The 25,122-nt window shown below is 39.9% G+C and overlaps 6 protein-coding genes and 2 pseudogenes across 6 annotated transcripts; 5 read left to right on the top strand and 3 right to left on the bottom strand.

Annotated features, from left to right (window-relative positions):
- Positions 1 to 1,477: 1,477 nt before the first annotated feature.
- ANX1 (Malectin/receptor-like protein kinase family protein) lies at positions 1,478 to 5,067 on the bottom strand. Its single transcript, XM_008220058.3, has one exon. It carries the CDS (start codon positions 4,629 to 4,631, stop codon positions 2,004 to 2,006), a length of 2,628 nt encoding a protein of 875 aa, XP_008218280.2. The 5' UTR covers positions 4,632 to 5,067; the 3' UTR covers positions 1,478 to 2,003.
- A 1,045-nt stretch (positions 5,068 to 6,112) lies between these two features.
- Positions 6,113 to 7,918, top strand: LOC103318851 (uncharacterized). Its single transcript, XM_089049558.1, has 2 exons — positions 6,113 to 7,004; positions 7,240 to 7,918. The coding sequence occupies exons 1-2, from the start codon at positions 6,506 to 6,508 to the stop codon at positions 7,317 to 7,319; spliced, it is 579 nt and encodes a 192-aa protein (XP_088905684.1). The 5' UTR covers positions 6,113 to 6,505; the 3' UTR covers positions 7,320 to 7,918.
- Positions 7,919 to 9,796: 1,878 nt separating this feature from the next.
- On the top strand, positions 9,797 to 13,694 carry TPR10 (ankyrin repeat family protein). Its single transcript, XM_089049547.1, has 13 exons — positions 9,797 to 10,002; positions 10,224 to 10,286; positions 10,435 to 10,605; positions 10,784 to 10,915; positions 11,009 to 11,148; positions 11,274 to 11,360; positions 11,521 to 11,646; positions 11,836 to 11,988; positions 12,318 to 12,389; positions 12,506 to 12,607; positions 12,866 to 13,036; positions 13,130 to 13,209; positions 13,418 to 13,694. The coding sequence occupies exons 1-13, from the start codon at positions 9,972 to 9,974 to the stop codon at positions 13,470 to 13,472; spliced, it is 1,383 nt and encodes a 460-aa protein (XP_088905673.1). The 5' UTR covers positions 9,797 to 9,971; the 3' UTR covers positions 13,473 to 13,694.
- A 171-nt stretch (positions 13,695 to 13,865) lies between these two features.
- On the top strand, positions 13,866 to 15,157 carry PRA1.E (prenylated RAB acceptor 1.E). Its single transcript, XM_008220056.2, has one exon. The coding sequence runs from the start codon at positions 14,197 to 14,199 to the stop codon at positions 14,839 to 14,841; it is 645 nt and encodes a 214-aa protein (XP_008218278.2). The 5' UTR covers positions 13,866 to 14,196; the 3' UTR covers positions 14,842 to 15,157.
- Positions 13,915 to 16,709, bottom strand: LOC103318850 (pectinesterase/pectinesterase inhibitor PPE8B-like). Its single transcript, XM_008220283.2, has 2 exons — positions 16,227 to 16,709; positions 13,915 to 16,013 (listed from the first exon to the last, which is right to left on the bottom strand). The coding sequence occupies exons 1-2, from the start codon at positions 16,624 to 16,626 to the stop codon at positions 15,331 to 15,333; spliced, it is 1,083 nt and encodes a 360-aa protein (XP_008218505.2). The 5' UTR covers positions 16,627 to 16,709; the 3' UTR covers positions 13,915 to 15,330.
- A 1,376-nt stretch (positions 16,710 to 18,085) lies between these two features.
- AIP3 (ABI3-interacting protein 3) lies at positions 18,086 to 19,930 on the bottom strand. The gene is made up of 3 exons (XM_008220055.3): positions 19,772 to 19,930; positions 19,569 to 19,679; positions 18,086 to 18,479 (listed from the first exon to the last, which is right to left on the bottom strand). The coding sequence occupies exons 1-3, from the start codon at positions 19,778 to 19,780 to the stop codon at positions 18,219 to 18,221; spliced, it is 381 nt and encodes a 126-aa protein (XP_008218277.1). The 5' UTR covers positions 19,781 to 19,930; the 3' UTR covers positions 18,086 to 18,218.
- A 415-nt stretch (positions 19,931 to 20,345) lies between these two features.
- On the top strand, positions 20,346 to 21,925 carry LOC103318849 (aspartic proteinase CDR1 pseudogene; annotated as a pseudogene).
- A 926-nt stretch (positions 21,926 to 22,851) lies between these two features.
- LOC103318649 (aspartic proteinase CDR1 pseudogene) lies at positions 22,852 to 24,507 on the top strand (annotated as a pseudogene).
- The last annotated feature ends 615 nt before the right edge of the window (positions 24,508 to 25,122 follow it).

Raw genomic sequence — 25,122 nt, 5'->3', positions numbered from 1 at the left:
CTAAAACGGGCCCCACTTCATGGCCGCGATTTTCAAAATTTTGGCCTTTTATTCGCTTAAAACTTTAACCCAGGTACGGTAGTAGTAGTCTTCATACTTTTTTTATTGAGCGAGTCCAGTCTGGTCTCTTGCAGCAGAGTGGAAGGCATGCGACAATGTGGAGACGTGGAGGCATCTGATGCGTCTTGCAAGAATGCGGGCAAGACATGATGGGGCCCACACTGTTGACCTTGAATGATTTGGCCTACCCTTTTTTGCCAAAGTGCTGAAAGAAGATAAACTGATATAAACGTAGTGGCAAATGATCGAATGCATTTAGGGAGGGGAAGGGGGAGTTAGTTAACAGTTAGGTAAGGTTCTTGGGTTGAATTTGAGCAAATAAGATTTGGTGTGTAAGGATGTGCAGTAATCCTCAATTAAGAAAATCACAACCACAAAAGAATTGGATTAGTGGTAGATGTAGTTAATGGGTTTCTTTCAGAGCACTTGGCTAATTGTTAATCAATTGGGCAAAGTGAATCTTACAATAAACTATCTATCATGTGTTGGGCAAATGAACACTTGGGCACTCAATTATTGGTGATGAAAAAGTCGCACACCTTTTTGAGTTTTTTTGGATGGATAAAGAGGGAGGGAGGAGATGATGATTTTTGAAATGACCTTACAAAGAGGGAGGGGGAAGAATTTTGTCATGTTGCAGTGTCCAGAAAGAAAAAGATGATGGGATGAATTAACAGTGAGGTTAGTTGAATAAAATAATACAAAGGAAGAAAAAGTCTTTCGAAACGAAAAGCAAGTTTATCATCTGCCAAGGCCATTGCTTGCTTGCTTGCTTAGTGGAAGGAAGTGGAGTATCATTGAAAGTTGCAGAGACTAATATAAAATAAAATAAAATATATAAAGACAAACAAACAAAACAATTGGTGCAAGTAAGCAATGATTGGATTGGAGGTGGCAATTTGACAAGACAATGAAACCAACCAACGATTTGAGATTTGAGCATGATGTTCTTCCAATGGGGTATGGATGTCTGTCTCCTTCTCAGATTCAGATCTCAGTTGATTCCTTCCCTTCAAGTTTGAAAATGCTCTCTACACGTAACACGCTATCCATCAATTAAAGATGCTGTCGATTGTTCTTTGACTATCATGTTTTTAAGACTATCATGTTTTTAAGTTTGTGCTGGCAGTGGCTGTGGCATCACCTTGTCTGTTTGTTAGATGAACCTTAAACATTGCCAATGTGAACCATTCTTTCTTCACTAGTTTTCTTTCTTTCATAAAGTAGATAGTGCTTTCTCCAGCAAAAGAAAAAACAGTGTATAATTGTTATTTTAAAAGACTTTGCCAACTGAACAGAACAAATATGCATATGAAATTATGAATGAATGAACTGATGATATTCAAAAAGCCCAATAGCAAGGAAGACAAAGATGTTTGTGTGTTTGCTTGTTTCTTGTGTATTTGTTTCCACTTCAAGTACAAATGGTAAGTTCAACAAAAAACAAATGCTAGCTCCTGCTCAACAGAAAGGAGAAATGGATTGTGTTTTTCCAACTATACTCAACACTGCTGCACAAGGCAAAAACTCAAGAATCTAACAAAACGATTCTTGCTCTTTCCAATTTCGACATGACGCAGTACGTTTACGTTACGTACATAATACTGTATATTTAAATATACTACTAGAAGAGAGGCTAACTTTATACAAATATTACTTTTAATATCATATAGAACACCAGGCAGATTAAACTTGACTCTATATGAACTTGTTTGAGTACAAATTGCCATAGAATCATATGTATAGCCTGTCCGATTAATATGTAATGTAATACTACTAAATGAGAGTATATAGGGAAAAAAGAGTAGACAAAATAATAACATACAATGAAAGCATCACCCTCTGTCTGAAAAGTAATTAATCTAGTACGTTGGTTGCATTTGCTTGATCAATCCCATTGCTTTCATTCTCTCACAGCAAATCATTCATTAAGAGCGCTCCCCTCATCGCCCTTTTGGATTGACAATCTGCGAGAAGATTGCGCTGGAGTCGCTGGTGGTTTCATTTGAGTTGGTGGTGTTGTTGGATTCTTCATTCAGATCACTCTCACTTCCAAGGCTGAGGTTGCTGTAATGTATTGCCATCATGTTCTGGTTTCTTAGATGGGCATCGTCGGAGTCACTTCTTGCACGTCTTGAAGAGTGGTTTGAACCATCTGGGTCGTCCTGCAACTGGAGAGCAAACTCAAGGTTCCACAAGATGTCATTCAAAGTGGGGCGGTCAGTTCCTGCGTCAGACAAGCACTTCTCAGCTGTATCTGCAAATTTCTTGATGCTTTCCATGTTGACTTTCCCCTTGAGATGAGGATCAATGATGTCCTCCAGAGTTCCTTTTCTTTGGCAATGCAGGGCCCAGTCTGCTAGACTAACCTGTTCCTTTGGCAGGCTAGGATTCAGAGCAGGCCTTGCACACAATGCCTCAAAGAGAACAACCCCAAATGAGTAGACATCAGATTTTTCAGTCAACTGTTGCCTCCTGAAATATTCAGGATCCAAGTAGCCAAAGCTGCCCTTCACCACTGTACTAACATGCCCATTGTCCATGTTGGGGCCAGTCTTTGAGAGCCCAAAATCAGAAACCTTGGCTTCCCAGTTCTCATCCAAAAGAATGTTTGTTGTCTTGACATCCCTGTGAATAATGGTCCACCTAGCCCCTGTGTGAAGGTAGTGAAGTCCCTTTGCTGCTCCAATACAAATCTCTAGCCTTTTCTTCCATGACAGCTGAGCTTGAGATTTGTTGCCCTTGTACAGATGCTCCCGTAGAGTCCCGCGTGACATGAAGTCATAAACCAAGCACATTTCATTATCTTCGTCACAGAATCCAATCAGAGAGACCAAGTGTTTATGCCTCAACTCTGAAAGCATCTCAATTTCAGTTTGGAATTCATGAACTCCTTGTTCTGATTGTGGGTTAGACCTCTTGATGGCCACTTTCATCCCTGCATCAATGACACCCTTGTACACCTTTCCAAATCCTCCAACACCAATGACATTAGACTCATCAAAACTCTTAGTAGCTTGTTTCATCTCGACAAAGGAGAAACGCCTGCAACGGCCTTGAGCAGCTGTTGTGAGGTGGCTGCTAGCAGTACTCTTGCCTGAAATTGTTGATTTGGTGCCACTGGTATGTGAATTTCCATAGAGTGGTAGCCAGCTAGAAGTGTGTGTTTCGGTTCCTGGGGATTTTTTCTTTCTTTGGTACACGGCAATGCACAATGCAGCCACTATGCCAAAGGCTGCAGCTCCTCCAGCAGCTCCACCAATCACATGAGCTTTGTTGGTTCCACTTCCTCCCTGCTGTTGCTGCTGATTTTCAAAGCTTTTCTCTCTTTCCTGGTCCTTTGCCAACATTTCAGAAGGGTTAGGGTTAGGGCCTGCCAAAGTTTTACCCTGTTCAAGCTTGTATATCTCCACTCCGTTGATGAGTGCATCGTAGAACTCAGGACGGGATTTCATTGCAGGATGCAAAGCTAGCCAAAGGTTACCATCACTACCATCCTTGAGTGCTACCACATAATCCCTGTATGTAGGCACCCCCTTTCCTCCCGCCCATCCAATCACATCTGCTTCAGCCTCGGCAGTTTGATTGTTGATGTAAACAGTGAACACTATCTGATTGGTTTTGCTCAGGTAAAAGTCACAGAAGTGTAACCTCACAAGGTACATGAATTTGGGATCAACCTGGTTGAACACCCATGTGAGATTGTAACTCAGGTTGATGTCCTTATTTTCTCCCATGGATCTTGAGGTCTTGTAGATATCAACAGGAGCAATATATCCTGGCATATCTTTGTAGTCAATTTTAACGTCTTTGGCGGCCTCGTTGGTGACCCCAAGTTGAGCACCAAATACATAAGCAAAGTCATCATACCATGTCCTGGTTAGGGCGCCAGAGTCATTGGTGGGTGAAATAAACTGCCCACCAATATTCACTCTAAACATGGTCTGCAAATTTGTACTCTTTCCATCAAAAGTCTGGTCTGAAGCCCCAACAATTGTGGCGCTGCCGAACATGTCAGGCGTTCCAATCAGCTCAATACCATTCACAAAAGCAAAGCCCGCAGAAGGCGAAAAGGTGACCTCTAGAGAATCGTTATTCAGGGGAGCCAGGAAATACTCCCTCATGATATAAGCTTGCGTAAGGGCCTTACAAGTGATTGAAGCACTAAAGTTTTGCAGGACAGTGATTCCATTGGCGATGACCGCAAAATAGGACTGCTCAGCATTGTTGCTGCCATAAACAGCCGGATAGAAATAGAGTCTAATAATGTAGCGCTGCTTGGGTTTCACTGGAAACTTGTATGTGGCATTTGAGGTGAAAATCCTGGCTTTCATGTATGGAACCTCAGAAAGAAGTGCAGGGTCCTGGTATTGGGCTTGAGCCGGACTTCCTTTAGATCCAGTAAGGTACTTTGAGTCTGGTTGCCATTTCCTCCCATCTGCATCTTTGGCCTCATTTTCTGAGCCACAGCCAAGGATCAATGAATCTGAGTCCGAGTTTGCAGCATGGAGGCCATTCAGGAACACGGACACAAAAGAAATAAAAAATACGATGTGTGTTTTGATGCGCATGGCTACCTAATATATATAGATATATATAGAAAAGAAAAAGAGAAACACAGAGACAGAGTGCTCTGTCAATGGCGTACAGGAAAACAGAGGACTCTGATCAATGAACAAGTAGAAGAAGTTTTCCTGTACGCCCGGAAAAACCAAAAAAGGGTTTCTGGGTTTTCTTTGTATTCTTCTCCTATGGGGGGGTTGGGGGTAGGGGTGTTAAACTAAGTCATATCTAATCAAAAACCGTTACCGGTCTTACCTGGATCTCAAGGACTAGACCAGGCAAGACGAAACAGAGAGAGGGTGGATTTTTTTGGTCTTCTTTGTTTGCAATGTGGGCTCTTTTGTTTGCTAGGTCGTTTTAGGTTTCCATTTCTGGGGTCAACACAGGCATTCATTCTTCTTCACAAACGAAAACGTTGTTGGAAACCAATGATTGGGAGCAAGAATCGTAGATTGTACAGGTTCTGATTGGTTGCAGCACAGTTAGAATTTCTATTTGCAGTAAAACAAGAGCCTAAATTTAGCATTTTGTGTGTGTGTTTTGTTTCGTAATTTGGAGAATATGCTCGTACATAATTGTTATGATTTGTTCAATGAACCACTGAAATCGGATGGAAGAAATTAACCATTAATTCCTTGGACTAGTTAGCTTGACTTCAATCAGTTCATTTCCCCTATGCATGCATGTGTAAAAACAACCACAAAACAGAAGAGAGTAGACTCTGTTTACGAAGATATTAAGCCCATGAAAATTAGACTAACCACACCAAATTACTCTCCTAGAATGTAGAACAACAGATCATTGCGCGAGCAAGCTTTAGCTCTCACAAGTACTAGCACAATATAATTAACCAGTAAGGGTTCGTTCTTCTCAAAACTTTAATAAAAAATCAAGTGTTACTAAGGAAGCAGCTATATGAAATGACCAAATCCCTACGTTTTGTCCAACATGAAACTAATAAAGGACATGCAGAGTTCTATCTTGATCAAGTATACATAATGCTCAAACTCAAACAAACAACTCGACAAAATACACATAACGTTGCTTTTTGTGTTTTTCTTTTTCTTTTTACATGTAAAGTTGTGAATTCTGGAATGATACAGTTTATCAAAGGCATTGTTGATATTTATGTACATACATGGTCGAATTAAAATTAACATTGCCCTAAAAGAATGTTCATATGATCTCTTTAAATTCTGTAAGATGGGATTACATATTCCTCCCTCAAGAAAGACAAACATAAACTTGGCAAGCAAATATAAGATATTTATCTTATTTTTTAATACAAGCGATAGTCCACTACTAGAGGAGAGGAATCGAACTCGATGCAAGAGAATGAGCACACTGCCTTACCTAACCCACGTCATCATACATAAGATATTTGTTAGAATAAACGGGTGCAAGAGAATGGACACACACTTCTTTGCCTAACCCAGATCAACATGTATGATATTTGTTAGAATAGAAGGTTAAAGTACCATCCAAAATTAACAAATGAAGGGACAGTTAGAAATGGATGGAGGAAATGGGAAGGGATGTGCGAGACCGCCGCAGGTCCATCAACCCGTCTTGTCTCCATTAAAGCCCTTCTCACAACATCTGGTTGAGCTGGTCGGGCTGGTGATCATGCACCGCAGAATACGAAAATCCTCCGATCCTGTCTCCTTCTAAAGTTTTTTTGGGGAAACACAAAGCGCCACCCCCCCAAACCCCAACCCCCCACCCCCATCCCACACTCAATCTATCGAAACCATCTTTGCCTGGCTGGCGCGGCAGCTTCCAGTCGCTGCCGCTGCCACCACCGTCACATCGAGTATATATATACACACATACACCACCGCACCACATACGCACATTCATTCAATTAATTAATTGCACAAAAATGAAGGACGAGCAATGCAGACCGCCGACGTCATCGTCGTCGTCGCTATCGCTTTCCCTTTCCTCGTCTGAGGAGGAGCTCCAGCACATGCCGCTGGCGCCGCCCAAGATGCTGAACCGGAAGCGCCTCAGCAAGCAGCTGTCCATGTGCGAGACACCACGAGACATTGCGTGGGAGAAGCGACGCCGCCAGATTCTCAGGCAGGAGAGGAGGAGGAATGGGATCAACGACTCCGATGACATGGTCCTCACGGACGAAGACTTGCACGAGCTCAAAGGCTGCATTGAGCTAGGGTTTGGATTCAATGAGGAAGAGGGTCAGAGGCTCTGCCCTACCTTGCCCGCTCTTGACCTTTACTTCGCCGTCAACCGCCAGTTTTCCCCGAGTCCCGTGTCCACCCCGAATAGCGCCCGCCATTCTACATCGTCATTGGGTGGACGGTCCTCGTCGTTTGGAAGCCCTAGGAGCGACACAGATGCATGGAAGATTTGCAGTCCAGGTACCTATGCAATCTTCATACTGTTACATATACTTCACATTTACAATTCTATTGGTGTAAGGAGAAGAAAAAAAAAACTTGCATGGATTTAAATAATTAAATTGTGTCTACTATAGTTATAAATATGTATTGAATTAGTAATGTAAAACTTTATTGTAATTAAATTAACATCCAAATTCTTGTTTTGAAACATGAACTCATTTCATTTTGCGGGATTGGGTTTTTATTTTTGTAGGTGATAATCCACAACAGGTAAAAACCAAGTTGAGGCATTGGGCTCAAGCTGTGGCTTGTTCAGTGATGCAGTCTTCTTGAAGTGTGGATCATCAGATGGCTTTGCTTGTACAGACAGAGAGAGAAAGCAAAAGAGGAAGGAAAAAGGTCGTTCTTGTTCAGCGGTGCAGTTTAAATTGAAGTGTGAGATGGCTTTGCTGGTTGTACAGAGGAGAGAGGAGAGGAGACTACTTTCTGCTTTCTACTTTCTAGAGAGATACATACAGGATTATACAAAACAGAAGAGAAGAGAGGAGAAGAGAAGAGAGGAGAGAGAAGAGATCGAGGTCGGCTTAAGCTTAAAATGAATTAGGGCTTTGTTGATAAATTTGTGCTTACTGATTATAGCACCAGAGATTGAAAAATGTTAAGCCGCAAGCATGCAAAGAAGTCTTATTGGCACTCAATTGGTTTGGTTTGGTTTGGCTAGAGAAGGATTTAGTGTGCTTAATTTTCCAAGTTGACACTTTGAATATCCAAATTTCTCTCTTGGGTGCACTGCGCAACACGTTTGATGATGGAATGGAATGAAACAATTCATTTTTGTGCCTCATCGATCTTATGTTGTCAAAATGGAATTCAAGGAATGTACTATGAACCAATTACATTTAATAAATAGAATTCATCCTTTTAGATTTTCACTTTCATATATCTCTCCCATATTCTTTTCTTTTTTCCTTTTGGCTTTTTATCACAAATAATTCCTTAAGTTTGCAAAATTATCACATTTTATCTCTAAAGTTTTTTTGTGACACTAATAGTCACTAAGTTCTACCATTCACACATTAAAATGGTTCCTACCGTTAGCTTCCATCAAATTTTCTATTAAGTAGCTGACGTGGCACGTATGTAGAGCTCACACATCCAATAGTATACATCAACATGGGCTTTAAATAAAATATATTATATTTTAAATATTTTAAAACTTAAAATCCACAACAACAAAAAAACTAAACTAAACTAAACTAAACTAAAAAAAACCTGTACCATCTGCGTTCTCCCTCTGCCAGCGCCTCCAACCCTAGCAGACCCACTCTTCACCTCTCTCTCTCTCCTCTTCCTCCCTCATCTCTCCCTCATCTTCCTTGATCTTCCTTGACTTCTTGGGCTTTCCCTTCCCTCTCTCCCTGATCCAAAAATCCAACTCAATGTTTATGTTATGACTGTGTAACTGTACCAGCCATCAGGTTTGCTATTTTGTAAATCTTATAATTGGATCGCTTCATCTTCACTATTGGGTCTCATCCCATACCCTTTTTTGTTTTTTTCAAACTTTTAAGATTTGGGTTTCATTGATTTGCAGGTTTTGGTCAAACAAGAAAGGACCCCAAGTGTTTATTTCATCAAATTATCATGTGAGGGACTCTGGAGTTGGGAATTACTGCCACTGAGCTCATATTCATGGTGACCCACATAGAGAATTTGTGTTTTGAAGCTTAGATTTGGCCATGGAGAAACTTCCTGATGCAGAAACTACATCAAGCTATGGTAGATTAACCTGTAAAAAATCAAGGAAGATGAGGCAGAGAGAGAAAGAGAAGGGAGGAAGAGGAGGGAGAGAGAGAGGCAGAGTGGGTCTGCGAGGGTGGGTAGGAGGCGCTGGCAGAGGAAGAACATAGATGGTATAGGTCTTTTTTTTTTGGGGATTTTAAGTTTTAAAATATTTAAAATATAATATATTTTATTTAAAGGCATGTGGATGTATACTATTGGATGTGTAGGCTACACACATATGCCACGTCAGCTACTTAATATAAAATTTGATGAAATCTAACGGCAGAGACCATTTTGATGTGTGAAGGGTAACTTAGGGACTATTGGTGTCACAAAAAAATGTTAGAGACGAAATGTGATAATTTTGCAAACCTAAAGGACCATTTATAATAAAAAGCCTTTCCTTTTTATTATCCTCAACTTGTAAATTTTTACCAACAATAAGCAAGAATTACTTACTCATTAGCTAAAGAGGGCCATCCTCTAGTCAAAAGAAAATACTTTAGAAATTTATCATCAAACAAACCTTTTTGTTTTTTCTTTGGGAAAAGCATGACCTTTCTTTCTAGATAACTTCATAGAAGGATTTTTAAAAGAAGATTTGATTATTGATTTTTATTTGAGAATTGTAACAAGTAGGTTTTTATGGGTATGATCTTCTAGGAATTGGGGATTTGGGATTTGGAGGAACTCTATCAGAGGTGAGGTTCCTGCTCACGCTTACAGTTTAGCGGGTAAGATTACTCAATTAGACTGACGACTGAACTCATTGGTGTAGAGACACTTGCCTAATTCCCAATGACATAAACCAATTTTTTGATACTAGTTACTTGTTCTTTCTTCAATGAAATTCTGTCGCCTTCTCTCCAAAAAATTATATATATATATATATATATATTGTGGGTGGTATGGGTAACTACTTTTACACTGTAAAAGTAAAACTCATTGAAAAGTAAATTTTGCCTCTGCAAATTTTGACCTTTGTTTTTCGCTTTTGCAAATTCCACGTGTTCGGCATAAACCATAAACCCCAGAAAAACTTGGGTCGTCTTCTTCTGTCTCTGTGTCTCGAAGACAACCGAAGTTGAACTCCCAGTGAATTCTCTCTGCTTACAGCCTCCGACTAACAAACTCGGCCCCTTCTGTCAAAGCTTCAGAATCCCAACAAATAAACTACTTCTCCTTGACTTTGCCCTCCTTATGGCCCCTGACGCTTCAGCTGCCCTTGCAGGTTCTTTCTCTAACTCTATTACGCACTCTTCCTTTAAATCTTGTTTGTGTTTTTATGGTCCGAGGCAAAAAGTCTACTAATTTATGGTTGCCCATGATTCTAAATACGTATATGTGTCTATATACTGATGCATAAGCCTAATTACTTTCGAATTTATATCATCTTTATATATCAAAATAGCTCCTTGAATCTTCAATGAAAAAAAAAGTAACTTTTTGCAGTGAGGGATAAAGTTCAACAATTTCTCAATGCTGCTGTTACTGGGAATCTTGATCTCTTAAAGAGTGAGTAAATGTTCTCTTTCTGCTCTGGATGTTTGATTTTATTTTTTCAATCATGAATTGGTTATTTTTGCTTGTTTTGATTGGCTATTGTTGTAATTGAATTATCATTATCATTAATTTTTATGATTGGGGGTTTCCTCCTTGGCAGATTTGGCCGGGCAACTTGATGAAGGGAAGGATTTGACAAAAACTGTGGCTGATATTAAGGATGCCAACAAGCGAGGGGCCCTTCATTTTGCTGCGAGAGAGGGCAAGACTGAGGTGTGCAAGTACTTGCTGGAGGAACTGAAGCTTGATGTTGATACAAAGGACGAAGACGGTTTGTGCTTAATGTTATACATTATCTGTTTTTGGTAAACGAGACCAAAATGTAACTTTAGAATCTCACAGTAGTATAGAAAACTTAGGCAGACACGTATTTCTAATCTGGCTAGAGCTTTGTGTACTTATTGCTATATCATACAGCTTATCCTTTAGAAATCGTTACTTGTTTACAGGTGAGACTGCTCTTATTCATGCTGCTCGGCAAGGCCATACTGATACTGCAAAATACCTGCTTGATTCTGGTGCCAATCCTGCTATAGCCAGTGATTTAGGGGCCACAGCTCTTCATCATTCCGCTGGACTAGGTGGGTTTTTAAAAACTTGTTCTCATAGTAGCATTTCATTTTATGGCTTAATAAAATTTCAGGAATCATATTGTTTTTTGTGCTTGTTTACAGGAGACATTGAGTTACTGAGGTATTTGATCTCCAAAGGTGCTGATGTTAATTCCCAAAGTGACGCTGGCACTCCTTTGATTTGGGCTGCTGGTCATGGCCAACAAGATGCTGTGAAAGTTTTGTTAGAACACCATGCCAATGTAAGCTGTCATGGGTATGCTCGTTTGCATAGATGCTATTTGCTTGGTAGTTCTGTAGAGAGAGTTAACTATGAGGTGAGATTGTCTTATATTGTTTTGTTCATATAGTTATTCTTGTTTTGCAGCCAAATTCTGAAAATGATGACAGTATTACTCCTTTGTTATCTTCTGTTGCGGCTGGTTCACTGCCATGCTTAGAGTTATTGATTCAGGTTCAGTTTATACCTTACTATTCAATGTAGCAAAACAATTTATCTGTAAATACAAATTCAATTTTTTACTTGTAGGGTGTTGGAAAGTATTATGGACAGGTTAATCTTTAGATCATCATTTGACTTGCAACATTTACTTTTCCCTTTTTTGTTTGTATAGGCTGGTGCCAAAGTAAATATTAGTGCAGGTGGAGCAACCCCTTTGCACATTGCTGCTGATATTGGCAGCCCAGAGATCTTACAATTATTGTTGAAAGCTGGAGCAGATCCCAATATCACTGATGAGGTAGTCCACCTTACCTGAGATAGGAATTATGCTTTCTGATTATTAAAAATGGTTCCATTAGTGTAGCTCTACATGAAGTGCTGCATATAGATTCTTAGTATTACAGATGTTAGTTAAATTCATCCATTTAAAATAAATGGGGACCGAAAAAACCAGATAAATTAATGGTGACTTTTAATTGCACCACAGGATGGTTTGAAGCCTATACAGGTCGCAGCTGCAAGAGGGAACCGCAGTGCTGTTGAGATTCTCTTTCCCTTGACTTCAAAGCTTGAAACCATCCCAAAATGGACGGTTGATGGCATACTTGAGTATATGCAGTCTGAAACAAGCAGACAACAGGTGCCAAGATCTTGACATGTCATTTTCCTTGTGAGGGGACTAAAGGAATTTCTCCAACCTCTTAATTTTGAGAGGACGACTATCTTACTAGATCTCCTTATTCTTAATCTGGCCTCTTAAGTGTTTATTTGTATTATACTTTCACTAAACTTATTGGTTGGCATATGTTGAGTACAGTAGTTTATGGGTACAGAAGACATAATAGGAATTCCTTTATTGTCTCATAAACTATGTTTATATATGAACACAGAACATAATTGGATTCCCTAGATTTGGCTGGCATTCTTGAAGCTACCTCAGATTTCTAACTTTCAAGGGATAATTTGCAGGAACAAGCTAGAAACTTGAAGGAACTTAATGTGCCAAAAGACTCTACATCACCAAAACAAGAGCTCCCTGAGGTGGTATCTTTTACCCTGTAACTAAATGTGCCCTCGCTGTGCATGTCTATACTATGAAATTTAATTTAGCATAAAGATTTATGTAGTCTTGTGTTTGTGCCTTACCCCTTATTCAGGTGACCCCTGAAGCAAAGAAGAAAGCTGCAGAAGCAAAATCAAGAGGAGATGATGCTTTCAAAGTGAAGGATTATAATATGGCCATTGATGCATATACACAGGTGCGTTTTACATCTTCCTCTGTTATTAATGCTAATCAATTTTCTAGTTATGTTGCAAGTTATGCGTTGGTCCCATGCTCAAGACAAATTTATTGGATTACTGCGGGCCCTATTTTTTCTCTATAGAGAGTTTAAGCAGGCTACTTTCGATTGTTCAGACTACTGCTTAGTGACAAGTGCGCTTAATGGGGAAACAACCGACTCTATTTGCTTACAAAATACTACTACTTAGTTCTGTGTTTGGCCATGCATTTACAGGCAATTGATATGGACCCGACCGATGGTACTTTGTTTTCTAATCGAAGCCTTTGTTGGATGCGTCTTGGTCAACCTGAGTATGCCTTAGCTGATGCAAAGGCCTGCAGGGCATTAAAACCAGATTGGGCAAAAGCTTGCTACCGAGAAGGTGCAGCATTGCGTCTATTGCAGGCATGTGCTCACTTAACCATCTCATGATGCTTCTAATGAAATTTTATATGAAAAAAGAACAATATCCAATGAAATATTTATTTGTTATCGCAGAAGTTTGATGAAGCTGCCAATTCTTTTTACGAAGGTGTCAGGCTGGACCCTGAAAATCAGGCACTTGTAGATGCTTTCAGGTTGTATTCAAAAACTGCTCTGCTTTCTCCTCTCCCCCCTTAGTTGTACTGTTTTCTTATTATTTGCAAAACAAAATCAAATGCAAATTGTGTTGCTTGCTTCTGTTTAAGAAAAAAGGGGTTTATTTATAAAATAGGACCTGTTTTTTCCATTGAATTATTATCACTTTCCCTGGGTTGCAAGCTCTAACCACTTTTTTCTTTACAGAGAAGCGGTTGAAGCTGGAAGGAAATTTCATGGTGCTGATAAACAGAAATCATAGTTTGCCGAACGGTCGTATCCTAAGCTAGTCAAAAGGTTGGATTGAGATCATTTTCCTCTTCTTTTATGAGAGTGGGTTGTGGTTTTAATTAGGAACTGTGAGATTGCTAGAGTAGTTGTTACTTATAAATGTGAGAAATTTTTTGCCGTTGCTGCCTTTGTTCAGTTTTGTTAGTGACTAATGTTTGCAGTAGTATTATTGTGAGACACTTTTTTTATTTTCTATTGTTCTTCCTTCTCTTTGGCTGCTTTTTTTTTTTTTGGATAGTCTCCTACATTCAACTCTTGTCTAGTCATCTCATCAATTTTGTGGGATATCAATTCTTTTTTCCAAAGTCGATGGAAAAATCTTTGTTTTTTTGTTATAACTGTCTATTGTCCAAAAAGAACAAGGAAAAAAAAAACTGAAATCTAGACGTTATGATACAGAAGGGCAGCACTGGTTTTAAGCAAAAATCCAGTTGTATTTCAACAGACTACAATTTTCCACTTAAAAAAAAATAGACAGACGGCCACATTAAATTAAAATAAACACTTTATAATTTCCAAAGTTTCTCTGACATCCTCCACCTTCTGCGCTTGCTTCAGTCCCTTGTTTCCGAGAGAGGATAGAGCCCTTCAAATCCTTTCTCAGGGTTCTAGGGTTTCTCTACCAACTTCTCAATTGACTCCTTTCCCGCCCAAATTTCCGATATTTTACAGGAATTTCCCGATTTCCATCAACAATGTCGCTAAAACCACCTGCGGGTTACGGCACCATCACCGCCGCCAACCCCGCCGCCGTGCAAACCTCCAAAGATCTCATCTTTACCTCCCGTGCCAATCCCCAAACTTCCCAACCCGTGTACCCCGCACGCATCTCTCAATCCGTGTACCCTACGCGCCGCCCGTGGCCAGAGCTCTTCTCCCTGACCTCCTTCTCCGTTCCGTACAACTACGCCGACGCCATGGCTCGAATCAAGCACAACATCAGCTACTTCCGCGTCAACTACGCCATGGTAGTGCTCCTCATCGTCTTCCTCAGCCTCCTATGGCACCCAGTCTCCATGATCGTCTTCTTGATCGTCCTCGTCGCCTGGCTCGCCCTCTACTTCTTCCGTACTGGGCCCGTCGTTTTGTTCAACCAGAGCTTCGACGACAGGCTGGTGGTGGTCGTGCTGAGCTTGGTCACTGTCGTAGCGCTGGTGTTTACCCACGTGGGTTTGAATGTGTTGGTGTCGTTGATCGTCGGGGTGGTGGTGGTTGGGCTCCACGCCGCCTTTCGGGTCACCGAAGACTTGTTTCTTGACGAGGAGACTGCGGCTGAAAACGGGTTGGTGTCGGTTGTTGCAAACCAGCCCCTGCGCCCGACTTCTTACACCCGGATTTGAATTCTCGGGTTGTTTGATTCTTCGCCGCTAAAATTGGGGTTTTGAGGTTGTACAAAATATTTCAGATGAGGGTGGGGATTTTTATTTTTCCGGCAAAAATTCGATTTTTATGGGAAATTTGGGTTTTTGGAGCTGTGTTGCAAACTGTAGAGGGACAACAATGTAGCAATTGCAGCTTCAAGAGGGAAAGGTGATTGATTTTTGTTATTGTCTTCTTCTTTGATATCATACAGTGGATAAAGTTTGGTTACTACTTCTGTAACAGTTTCTGGTGTATTTTAATTGTTAAGCTTGAAATAGTTGTGATTTTGATTTATCCCTTGTGTTTTGAGTTTTTACGGGGTCTCGTTTTGTTCAACTTCTGTAACAGTTTCTCGTTTTGTAAAGCTTGAAAGAGTTGTGATTTTGACTAAACTGAAACTGAATTCTTGAACACATAAAATTTTAAGAACTTGGGGCTTAGAAGGAAGATACATTGAATTACTAGGGTTAAGGCTTCAACCCTTGTATGTATGGGATACCTGTGGATGGCAGCCATGAGTTCCCGTCAATAAACTTGGCCGCCGTAAACCAGTCGGCCTCCGATGGGTTGGCAATCACATGATATCCCGCCCACTTGACTCGGCCTGCAAGCCCCGCACCTGGCCCCGTGTTCATGTACTCACCATAATACAGTGTGTCAGTCCCAAAACTCCCTCTGAATTCAAGCCAACCTTCGGGCATTATAACATTGCTTATATATGATTGTATGAACACTGTCCGTGAATATTCACCCCAAGGTCGACCAAGATACGCTTCGCCTATGAAATTGGGGTCTGCAGAGATCTTGCATGATTGGAAGGAGAAGCCCGATGAGTCGTTTAGGGCATATCGTCCATGCGCTGTGACCACGCTAATTTTGCCTATTACATTTTTCCTGACAATGAGTGCACAATTTTGGAAAACAGCAGTGCCATAGCCAAAGATGAAGTCCACACTGCCACTGATTTGGCAGTCTCGATAGAACTGACGGCCGACGTGTACACACAATGAGTCTTGGTATCCACTGATCTTGCAGCGATAGAAGACAGCACCATCACTGGCGGATAGAAGTGCAACTGCCTGCAAACCTTCTGGTCCTGCAGCGTTCTCAAACCCTATGTCCATTGCAATGAATCCTTCGGCCGATACCGCTAATACAAAATGAATTGACAACAAAAGTCATACACAAAACAGTAGGAACAGGTTTTGACATGTTATGTCATCAAACCCTGTTATTATGTACTTTTTTAAAGATAACTTATGCCTAAATACATGGTATTGATTGGTGGTATTCTGGTAAGGTAAGAGAGAGTTTACTTTTTTCTAAACGTAATTTTGAAATAAATCAATTTTTGGTGTCTTACCAAATGTTGGTGAATCAAATGTTGACCAACCATCACGAAAGCTTCTACTGCCAGATATGGTAGTAACGTCCATACCCTCGCCAATCATGACCAAATTCCACTTGTGGCTATCGATTTTCACGTTTTCTTTGTAAAATCCTTTTTTTACAAATATCACAAAGTGATCTTGGCTATGGTTTGGTGCAGCAGCTACGGCCTCCATTATTGTTCTAAAATTCCCATTCCCATCTTTACAAACCGTAAAGTTTGGCGTTTGCAAAAATTTCAGGGCAGCATAAGCTGCTCTGCGGCCACGGCCAGGTGGTACTTGCAACATGCTAAGCAGCTCTTGGGTTGACGTGGTCACTTGCTTGAAGCTCTGTGCTGCCATGGAATATTTGGTGCCATCAAACACTTCCATGCATGTCTTTTGGCTGCCGAGGTTTGCATCCAACCTTGCTCTTGCATGGGAAATGACATCTGTACTTGTGCGATAGTATTGTGTATAACCTGTAAAATGAAGCTTTAGTTTTAGCATTGGTTTTTCTTGTCCTCAATGAAAGAAAATGAAGAAATAGTTAAGAATTTAAAACCCTTGCAATATACATATGAAATGAACCTTTCGGGTCGTGATGAATGGCGGAAAGAGACCAATTCAAGGCTTCATAAGTTGAGCCAAGCACATCTGCACAATGTGAAATAGCAATATTAAGATTTCTATCATGATCATCATGATCATCCTGAGCGTGAGCATACATGCGGATGCGGGGAATGGCAGAAGCCACATTTTGGACAAGTTCCATGGTAGAGTGCAATGAGTTTTTGAACACTGGCAGAGGGACGTTTATGATATTAGCAAATGGGGTTTTGGACAGAGCACAGAGACAAATGATGAAAAAGATGAAATGGCAGGAGCACATCTTCATCAGTGGACACATGAGAACAGAGCAAATTAAGAGAGAAGCAAAGCAAGAATCTGACTATTAAGAAGAATACGCAAATATATAACATGTATGCAGAAATTTGGAAGCGATGATAACGCCCAAATTTAAGTGGTCGGATTGAATAATAATTACCATAAATTATGGATGTTAATATTATGCAGCAAAGGATTTTCCTGGGATCTGTTCCTAATTAAACCCAAGGCACTGAGATATTTCCAAAAATCAAATTTTCTTCCTTCCCATTTTTGTTTCATTAGGAAGTAAATTTGGAAGAATTTCTCCATCAGGAATAATCTGATGTTCAACATTATCTTCTGTTTGACCTTTTTCAGTAAAAATGGTATATATTAAGATTAAAGTAAATTTAGGTTTTAGCCGAAAAAAAAATTTCACTTTTGGAAAAAGCTAAAGTTTTTTATAAAAAGACAGAAAAACTTCTCAACTTTCAAATCAAAGACATGCAAATGTAAAGGATTCCTTAGGAAATCCAAAAATAAATAAGGGTAATTTTATCTATTTTTGCTTATTTTACAAACTTTCTCTCTCCTTTGTGTTTTTCCCCCGCTCCTTTCTTCTTCTGTTGAAGTCAAATGTGAAATGCTCTCCAAATGATTTGTTGCCTTGTAGAACTTGCATTTAAACTTAAATGAATTTGATTGAAGGTTTGAAGTATGTGCAGAATTACTGGTACTCCTGAAAGTGTAGATTCAAAAGGTCAGGAAGCCGCAATGGGCTTGTAGGTTAAGAGCATTTATCCCTACATCCTAAGTCCTAGGTTCGATTCTCCCTCTCCCAATATTACTTTGCTTTAAACAAGAGGTCGGAAAGCCAAGACACCTGCAAATACGCACTCCTGCCATATCACTAACAAGTTTGGTGCTCTTGGACTCAAACGCTATAAAATGAACTTTCTGAAATCAAAGAAGACCATCCAGATAGCAGGAACAAGTTTCCTCATGTATTAAAAATATAAGTGAACAATTCCTTTAAAGAACAAGAAGGAAAATCATATCAACAACAAATCCTTTATCATTTAAAAAACCGAACTACAGAAACACAAGTCCTGCGTTTAATCTTCCTCTAGATTGATGGAGTCCTTGAACTTTCCATACAAAATTTGCTTCAATTCGGCCATCTGCGCAAGAATAGATTCCTTCTCTTCCTCAAGTTTCTCTAAATTTTTGCTCGTCGCCTCTTTCATCTCTTCGATCCTGCTCTCCACTTCTTCTTTTGGCACATGGGCAAAAACTTCACCTATCTGGAACCGGACCACCTCCTCATCAGTGAGAATCAACTCATTGCTTGCATCCTCCAGATTCTCATTTGATTCCTGGATTGTAACATGGATCAGAAGAGAGCACAACTTACAAAATATACCAGGATGACAATGACACCCACACAAGTAGATAGAAAGTGATGTTCATGTTCAAAAGCTAGCACTAGTACCATGATTGAGAAGGTGAGAGTCAACATAATACAAACTCTCACATAACTTTTAACACATTAAAACACCATAAAAAATGAAATCGCTTAGTATACTACAAATGCAATCTCGAAAAAGAAAAAGAAAAACTAAAGTCAAACAATCAAGGGACTGGATAATGAAATGCAGTCTACCATAAGCTTCCCAAGGAAAATGCAACAGAATGGTGGCCTAGTTCACAAGACTCTCACAATGGCAGATCAGACGCGGCCTTTATACCCACTTAATTGCGGAAAGCAATTCATCCCAAGGAAAATCTATGGGGTTAAAGTAAAGTAAAGAAACATGCATTTAAACATGCAAAATTCCAGGCAGGAGGCTCATTGCACACAAATTTGATCACTTGGCAGCTGGCACAAATCAGGAAAGCAAACATTCAACCTTTGTCAATGTGAATTTCTGAAATCGATGCACATTACAAAACATAAAACTCACAGGGTAGTTTGCCAAATCATTCAGGTAGAGCAGTCCCACCAAACCTAGAAGACTAATAAATAAAGTCAATTTAGTTTTAGTAGCAGTGAGGCCAATCCTAAACAATCATTTCATCATTTTTCTTTTCGCTTCACTTCACTCTTTTTCAATTTTAGAAGAAGTCGTCGCTGCCACTGGTTGGGTCGAGAAGAGTAGAGAAGCAGCCACCCGATCCGCCCGGACCCGCCCAGGCCGCCTAACTCCCTGGCGCCTACCCCTAACGATTAGGGAGGTGTCCTGCCGCCTAGGCCGATTTTACGAACACTGAATTTTAGATTACAATCGCTAGCCTTTGCACACTCTTAATGCAATACATGGTACATGTTCTATTTATAGTCGATTTGAGATAAAACAACATCGAATTTTCAAGACAAAACAGCATTTAGTACCCAGAAAAGAAAAACAAAAAACGAATCTTTCAAGTAAAAACAAACCAAACAAACGTCCACAGAAAGGAAATACCTTGGCAAATTTGATCTCGTCCTCGAGCTCGTGAAACCGGTTATTCAATCTGCCAAATTTGTTGATGTTCTGCTGGTCTTCCCATGTCACCTCCGTTTCAGATCCTCCACCCTTGGCCCAAAAAGACAAAATAAAATTAAAAACGAAACCTTTTGCTTGGAATTATTAGATTGTGTGAATGAAAAATTAGGGCTTTGACTCACCTGTTGCATGCTTGATTCAAAAAGGTTGAACAAACTCAACGAAGCTCAGTGAACTGCGAAGAGGAGTAAAGCCTGTGACGAGGGCACTGTGGGCATTTCGGTATATATACCTAGCTAGTGTCAACAACTGCAACCCAAATTCTAATTTGGGCCTAATATCGGGTCAATCTTTATTGCGCTTGAAGAAGCTTATTTAAAGCAAAATATGGCCCAGTGTGAAGATGTGTAAGGGTAATACCGTAATATGGGTATTGTCAAAATTTATTTATTTTTTGGTTCTTTTCTTTCTTGGCCTGAGAAATGTCAAAATCTAATACCAAGAAATCAGGGTTTGACCCGAGGAACTGCACCCCACAGAACAAAAGAAGTGGTATAGAATTCTTTCAAAGAACACATGGCCTGGGGCTGCTTCCAAATTTTCTAAAAACAGAACTGCCATGCCGTTGCCACCTTAAGAGAATCCATGTTTGTGTGAGAGACTAGCTTAGCTACATGATCTAATTTTAGCCATTCATGCAAACCTACCACCTCCTATTTCAGGATATATCTCTACACTAAGATCAACTAATTTTGCCTCGAATTGCACTGCAATGCAAGCAAACTCATTGCAGCACTTCTTTTTTATTCTCACAGTTAAGTTGAAGCAACTCTCCCTCTCTTGATTTCTCTCATGGCAGCTGCAGATCACTCTACCCTTTGCCATTTACACCTGGTGACTATTAATCTTTTCTTTTATCTTGTATGTCATTCTTCATTAGCAAGCAATGTTCATGGTGGTGGATTCAGTGTCCAACTTATCCGCCGAAACTCCCCTAATTCACCATTTTATAATCACAATAAAGCTCCTTCAAGGAGCTTATACAGACGCTTTCGACGTCTCATGGAGCCATCCAACCCAAACACACCGCAATCAGAAGTAAGACGTGACTATGATGGGGAACATCTTATGAAGCTCTCCATTGGAACTCCACCGGTCGATATTTATGGGGTTGCTGACACAGGCAGCACACTGATATGGACACAATGTGAGCCATGTCTTGATTGCTACAAGCAGAAAAATCCCAAGTTCGACCCGAGAAAGTCCTCAACATATAGAAGCCTCACATGTGGTGCACAAGAATGCAACTTACTTATTGACTCTGGCTCTTCCTCTTGCTCATCACCTGATGATCATAAAGCGTTTTGCAATTACAGTTACAGCTATGTAGATGGTGCAGCCACCAGAGGGGTACTTGCAAAAGAAACAATCATCATGAAATCCACATCTGGGGAACCAGTTTCCGTCAAGAATATTTTGATTGGTTGTGGACACAACAATACAGGGGAAACATTTCTTGAGAATCAAATGGGAGTAGTTGGGCTTGGAACTGGGAATATGTCATTCATTTCTCAAATTGGTCCCGGACTTGGAGGCAAGAGGTTCTCCTACTGTTTGGTTCCACCTCATGCCAATCCCACAGCAACAAGCAAGATGAGTTTTGGGAATGGGAGTGAAGTGTTGGGTGAAGGGGTGGTCTCAACACCTTTGATCTCCACACCGGACAAGACCGCTTATCACGTCACGATAGCAGGGATGAGTGTTGGAGATAAGTTTGTGCCTTTCAATTCATCGGAGACTAATGCGGTTTTGAAAGGCAACACCATTCTTGATTCAGGAACACCAAACACATACTTACCACAACAGTTTTATGATCCCTTGGTTGCAGAGTTGAAGAAGCAGATTCCAAGGACCCCCATTGAAGTAGTGGACCCAACTTTTGGGACCCTAGTGTGCTACAATACCGCGACGAATCTCAAAGGACCAACATTGACAGTGCATTTTGAGGGTGGTGCTAATTTGCAGTTAACACCAACACAGACCTTCTTTCAGCACCAAGAGTTTAAGAATTTCTGCTTTGCAATGCAGAACTCCAGTTATGTCACTAATGATGATTTTGTTCTTTATGGAAACTATGTTCAGTCAAATTTCTTGATTGGTTTCGACCTAGATAGAAGGCTGGTCTCCTTCAAGCCAACTGATTGTACAAATACAAGTGCTGCTATTCCCACTCCCTTTTTCTACTTCTCCACCTACCTTTTGAATCTTCTTCCAATTGTAATTTTGTCCTTATAGAGAATTAGTTACTCAAAACAACATTATCCAATCTAAGCATTTCACTATATGTCACTATATGGATGAAGAAACAACATTAACAGTTTTTTTTTTAAAGTAATTAAGGTTATTCAAGGATACTGTGGAAATAATGAAGAAACTCATGACAAAGAACAAGTTCAATTCGATGGTTCTGAAATGAAGAATCTCATAGATTTGATGAAAATCATTTGATATTCCGATCAGAATAAACATATAAATCCAATCACTAGGGTATATTGAAAAGAAAAAAAAAAGAGTTGTTTCTCCTATGCTATGAATATAAATCCAATCTCTTTCTAGTTGCTCGGGAACAATTAGGAGATTTTCTAGAAGAAATACGGGGTTCTGCTTCTGTCGGCAACATGCTATAGGGTGGTGGTCCCGCTTATGGGGTCACGAAAAAAGTTTAGTATGAAAAATTCTATTCAAATCCTTCCATCCATATGCAATCATAAGTTATCATATTTTCCATTCGAGTCCTTCCATGTCTGTTAATAGGCATGGAATCAAAGAAAGAATTCTCAACAACAAATATTTCTAATCTTAGTAAGTTAATACGATGCCACCATTAAAGAACATTACAAGAATTATTGTAGGTGATATGTGACTCTTGATCTTTTGATCTAAGGATTTGTGTTTCTCTTTGAGTATCTCTTCTTGTCTGAATTTGCAATAAAGGGTAGTACGGATATATTGATATTGCTAGACCTGGAGAGAAGTCAAGGTTGAAAACCCAAGAAATGAGGTTCAAGCTTTGACCAGGGTCCAGAGGAACAAGTGGTAAAGAGCTTTTTAGAGAAAAACGTGGCCTGTAGGCTGTGGCCACTTCCAAATTTTCTAAAAACAAAAAAAGCCACTGCAACCGTAGGATTAGCTTAAAAAAGAATCACTTCTATTTAAGGCTTAATTGTACACTCTCTGTTTTCTTACATATCTCCATGCCTGAAATTGCATGTAATATGCAACCAAAAACTCTTGTTGTAGCTCTGTCTCTCTTAATTCCTCCCATACATGGCATCTGCAGACACTAGAGGAGGCCTTCCTCTTTTACACAATTATTATGGTGCAATGAGTATGATCTTGATCATCATTTATCTGATGGTATGCCATAATTCAGCTACAGCTACAGCCGCAAGCAGTTCAAATCTTAATAATGGTGGGTTCAGTGTCAAACTAATCCACAGAAACTCTCTAAAACCACCACTTTATAATCACAATCATAAAGCTTATCGACGTCTCATGGGGTCATCCGACTACCAAACTACCCCACAATCAGAAATAAGGCGTGACAAGGAGGATGGTGAGGGCGCACAACTTATGAAGCTCTCAATTGGAAGTCCACCCTATGAAATTTACGCCGTGGCTGATACCGGCAGCATGCTATTATGGACACAATGTGAACCATGTCCAAATTGCTACAAGCAGAAAAATCCCAAGTTTGATCCAAAAAAGTCCTCATCATACGGTACCCTGCCATGTTCTGCAAAAGAATGCACTTATGCTAATGGCACTGGCTATACCTCCTGCTCAACTGATGATCAAAAGGTTTGCAATTACAATTACACATACATGGATGATTCATTAACACAAGGGGTAATGGCCAAAGAGACAATTACATTTGGATCCAGCTCGGGGAAGCCAGTTTCGTTCAAAAATGTTGTTTTTGGTTGTGGACATAACAATACAGGGGAAACTTTCGGTAAAAATGAAATGGGAATAGTAGGGCTTGGACTTGGGAACTTATCAATTATTTCTCAAATTTCTCCTTATGTTGGAGGCAGAAAATTCTCACATTGTCTCGTGCCATTCGATCCGGATAATCCCAATGATGCAAGCATCATGAGTTTTGGGAAGGGGAGTGAGGTTTCAGGTGAAGGTGTGGTCTCAACACCTTTGATCACCAAAGATGGCAAGACCCAATATTTTGTTACTGTGGAGGGAATTACTGTTGGAGATAAGTTTGTGCCCTTTAACTCATCATGGTCTGTTTCAAAAGGGAACATGTTTCTTGACTCAGGAACACAAGTGACAATGTTGCCACAAGATTTTTATGACAGATTGGTAGCAGAAGTAAAGAAGAAGATGGAACCGTCGTCATTGAAACCAATTGAAGTAAATGACCCGTCTGGAACTCTGCTTTGCTACAATGCCACTACTAATCCCAAAGCACCAATGATGACGGTGCATTTCGATGGCGGTGCTAAAGTGCAGCTAGCACCAGCACAAACGTTTTATCAAAACAAACAAGATAAGTTGTTCTGTTTTGGAACGCTCAACTCAAGCAATCCATTGAGTGAGGGTGTTGGTCTTTATGGAAGCTATGCTCAGTCAAATTTCTTGATTGGTTTCGACCTCGAGAAAATGTTGGTCTCCTTCAAGGCAACTGATTGCAGAAAGCCTAGCACTCGTACTGCTAATGGTGCTTCTGCCACTCCCTTTTCGTATTTCTTCAACTACCTTTTCAGTTTTATTTTGGTTGCAATTTTGTACTTCTAGAAAGTAAGTTGGAAAGAACATACTGTATGTAAGCATTTCATTAGCAAAAGAACGAACATTTCTAAGATTCTTTGATTCAGCGAGCTTATAGGATCACATATGCTATCAAAACAAAGAACAATCGTCATGCAAATTTAAGAGTCTTAATCCCTAGGTTTGTTTATATACTGCCAAATTGGCTTTCAAGAAAATGGTCATCTAACCAGAAGAACTTCCCACACAAGTTAAAACAACTTCTTTGCAAAACATTTAATACTAAAAACATGAACATATTTAATTGAACTAGCATCCTAAATTTGTAAAGAAAAAAATATAGCATATCCAATCATTAATCCAGTGAGTTGGAAACAAAGTGGCATTTCCGACGACAACAAAACAGTTGACCTGCACAAAAACCTTCCTATCCAAGGTAACAGAGTCTCCTAATTAAGTATGAATACAACTATACAATTATGATTAGAATTCCTGGAACTGGGAGCTAGAAGGTAATTAATTAAGCAATCTTCCGTTCTTTTCTTTTGAGTCTCCTAAACTTGATGGCCAAGTGATGCTGGATTTCATGCACAACCAGTTAACCCCCATCACAATTCACAATATACATGCTCTTTGGAACTCAAGACAAGAGTACTGATATTGCTTCTAACATTCCTTGAGGTAATTAAGCATTAATTATTTCTGATTATTATGTAATTAACCAATTATAACCCTGTACTGTACTGTG

The sequence above is a fragment of the Prunus mume genome, linkage group LG1, assembly GCF_029339155.1.
Source record: "Prunus mume cultivar Tortuosa linkage group LG1, ASM2933915v1, whole genome shotgun sequence".
Lineage (NCBI taxonomy): Eukaryota > Viridiplantae > Streptophyta > Magnoliopsida > Rosales > Rosaceae > Prunus > Prunus mume.
The sequence above is the reverse complement of the archived record's forward strand: the minus strand, read 5'-3'. Positions and strand labels throughout refer to the sequence as shown.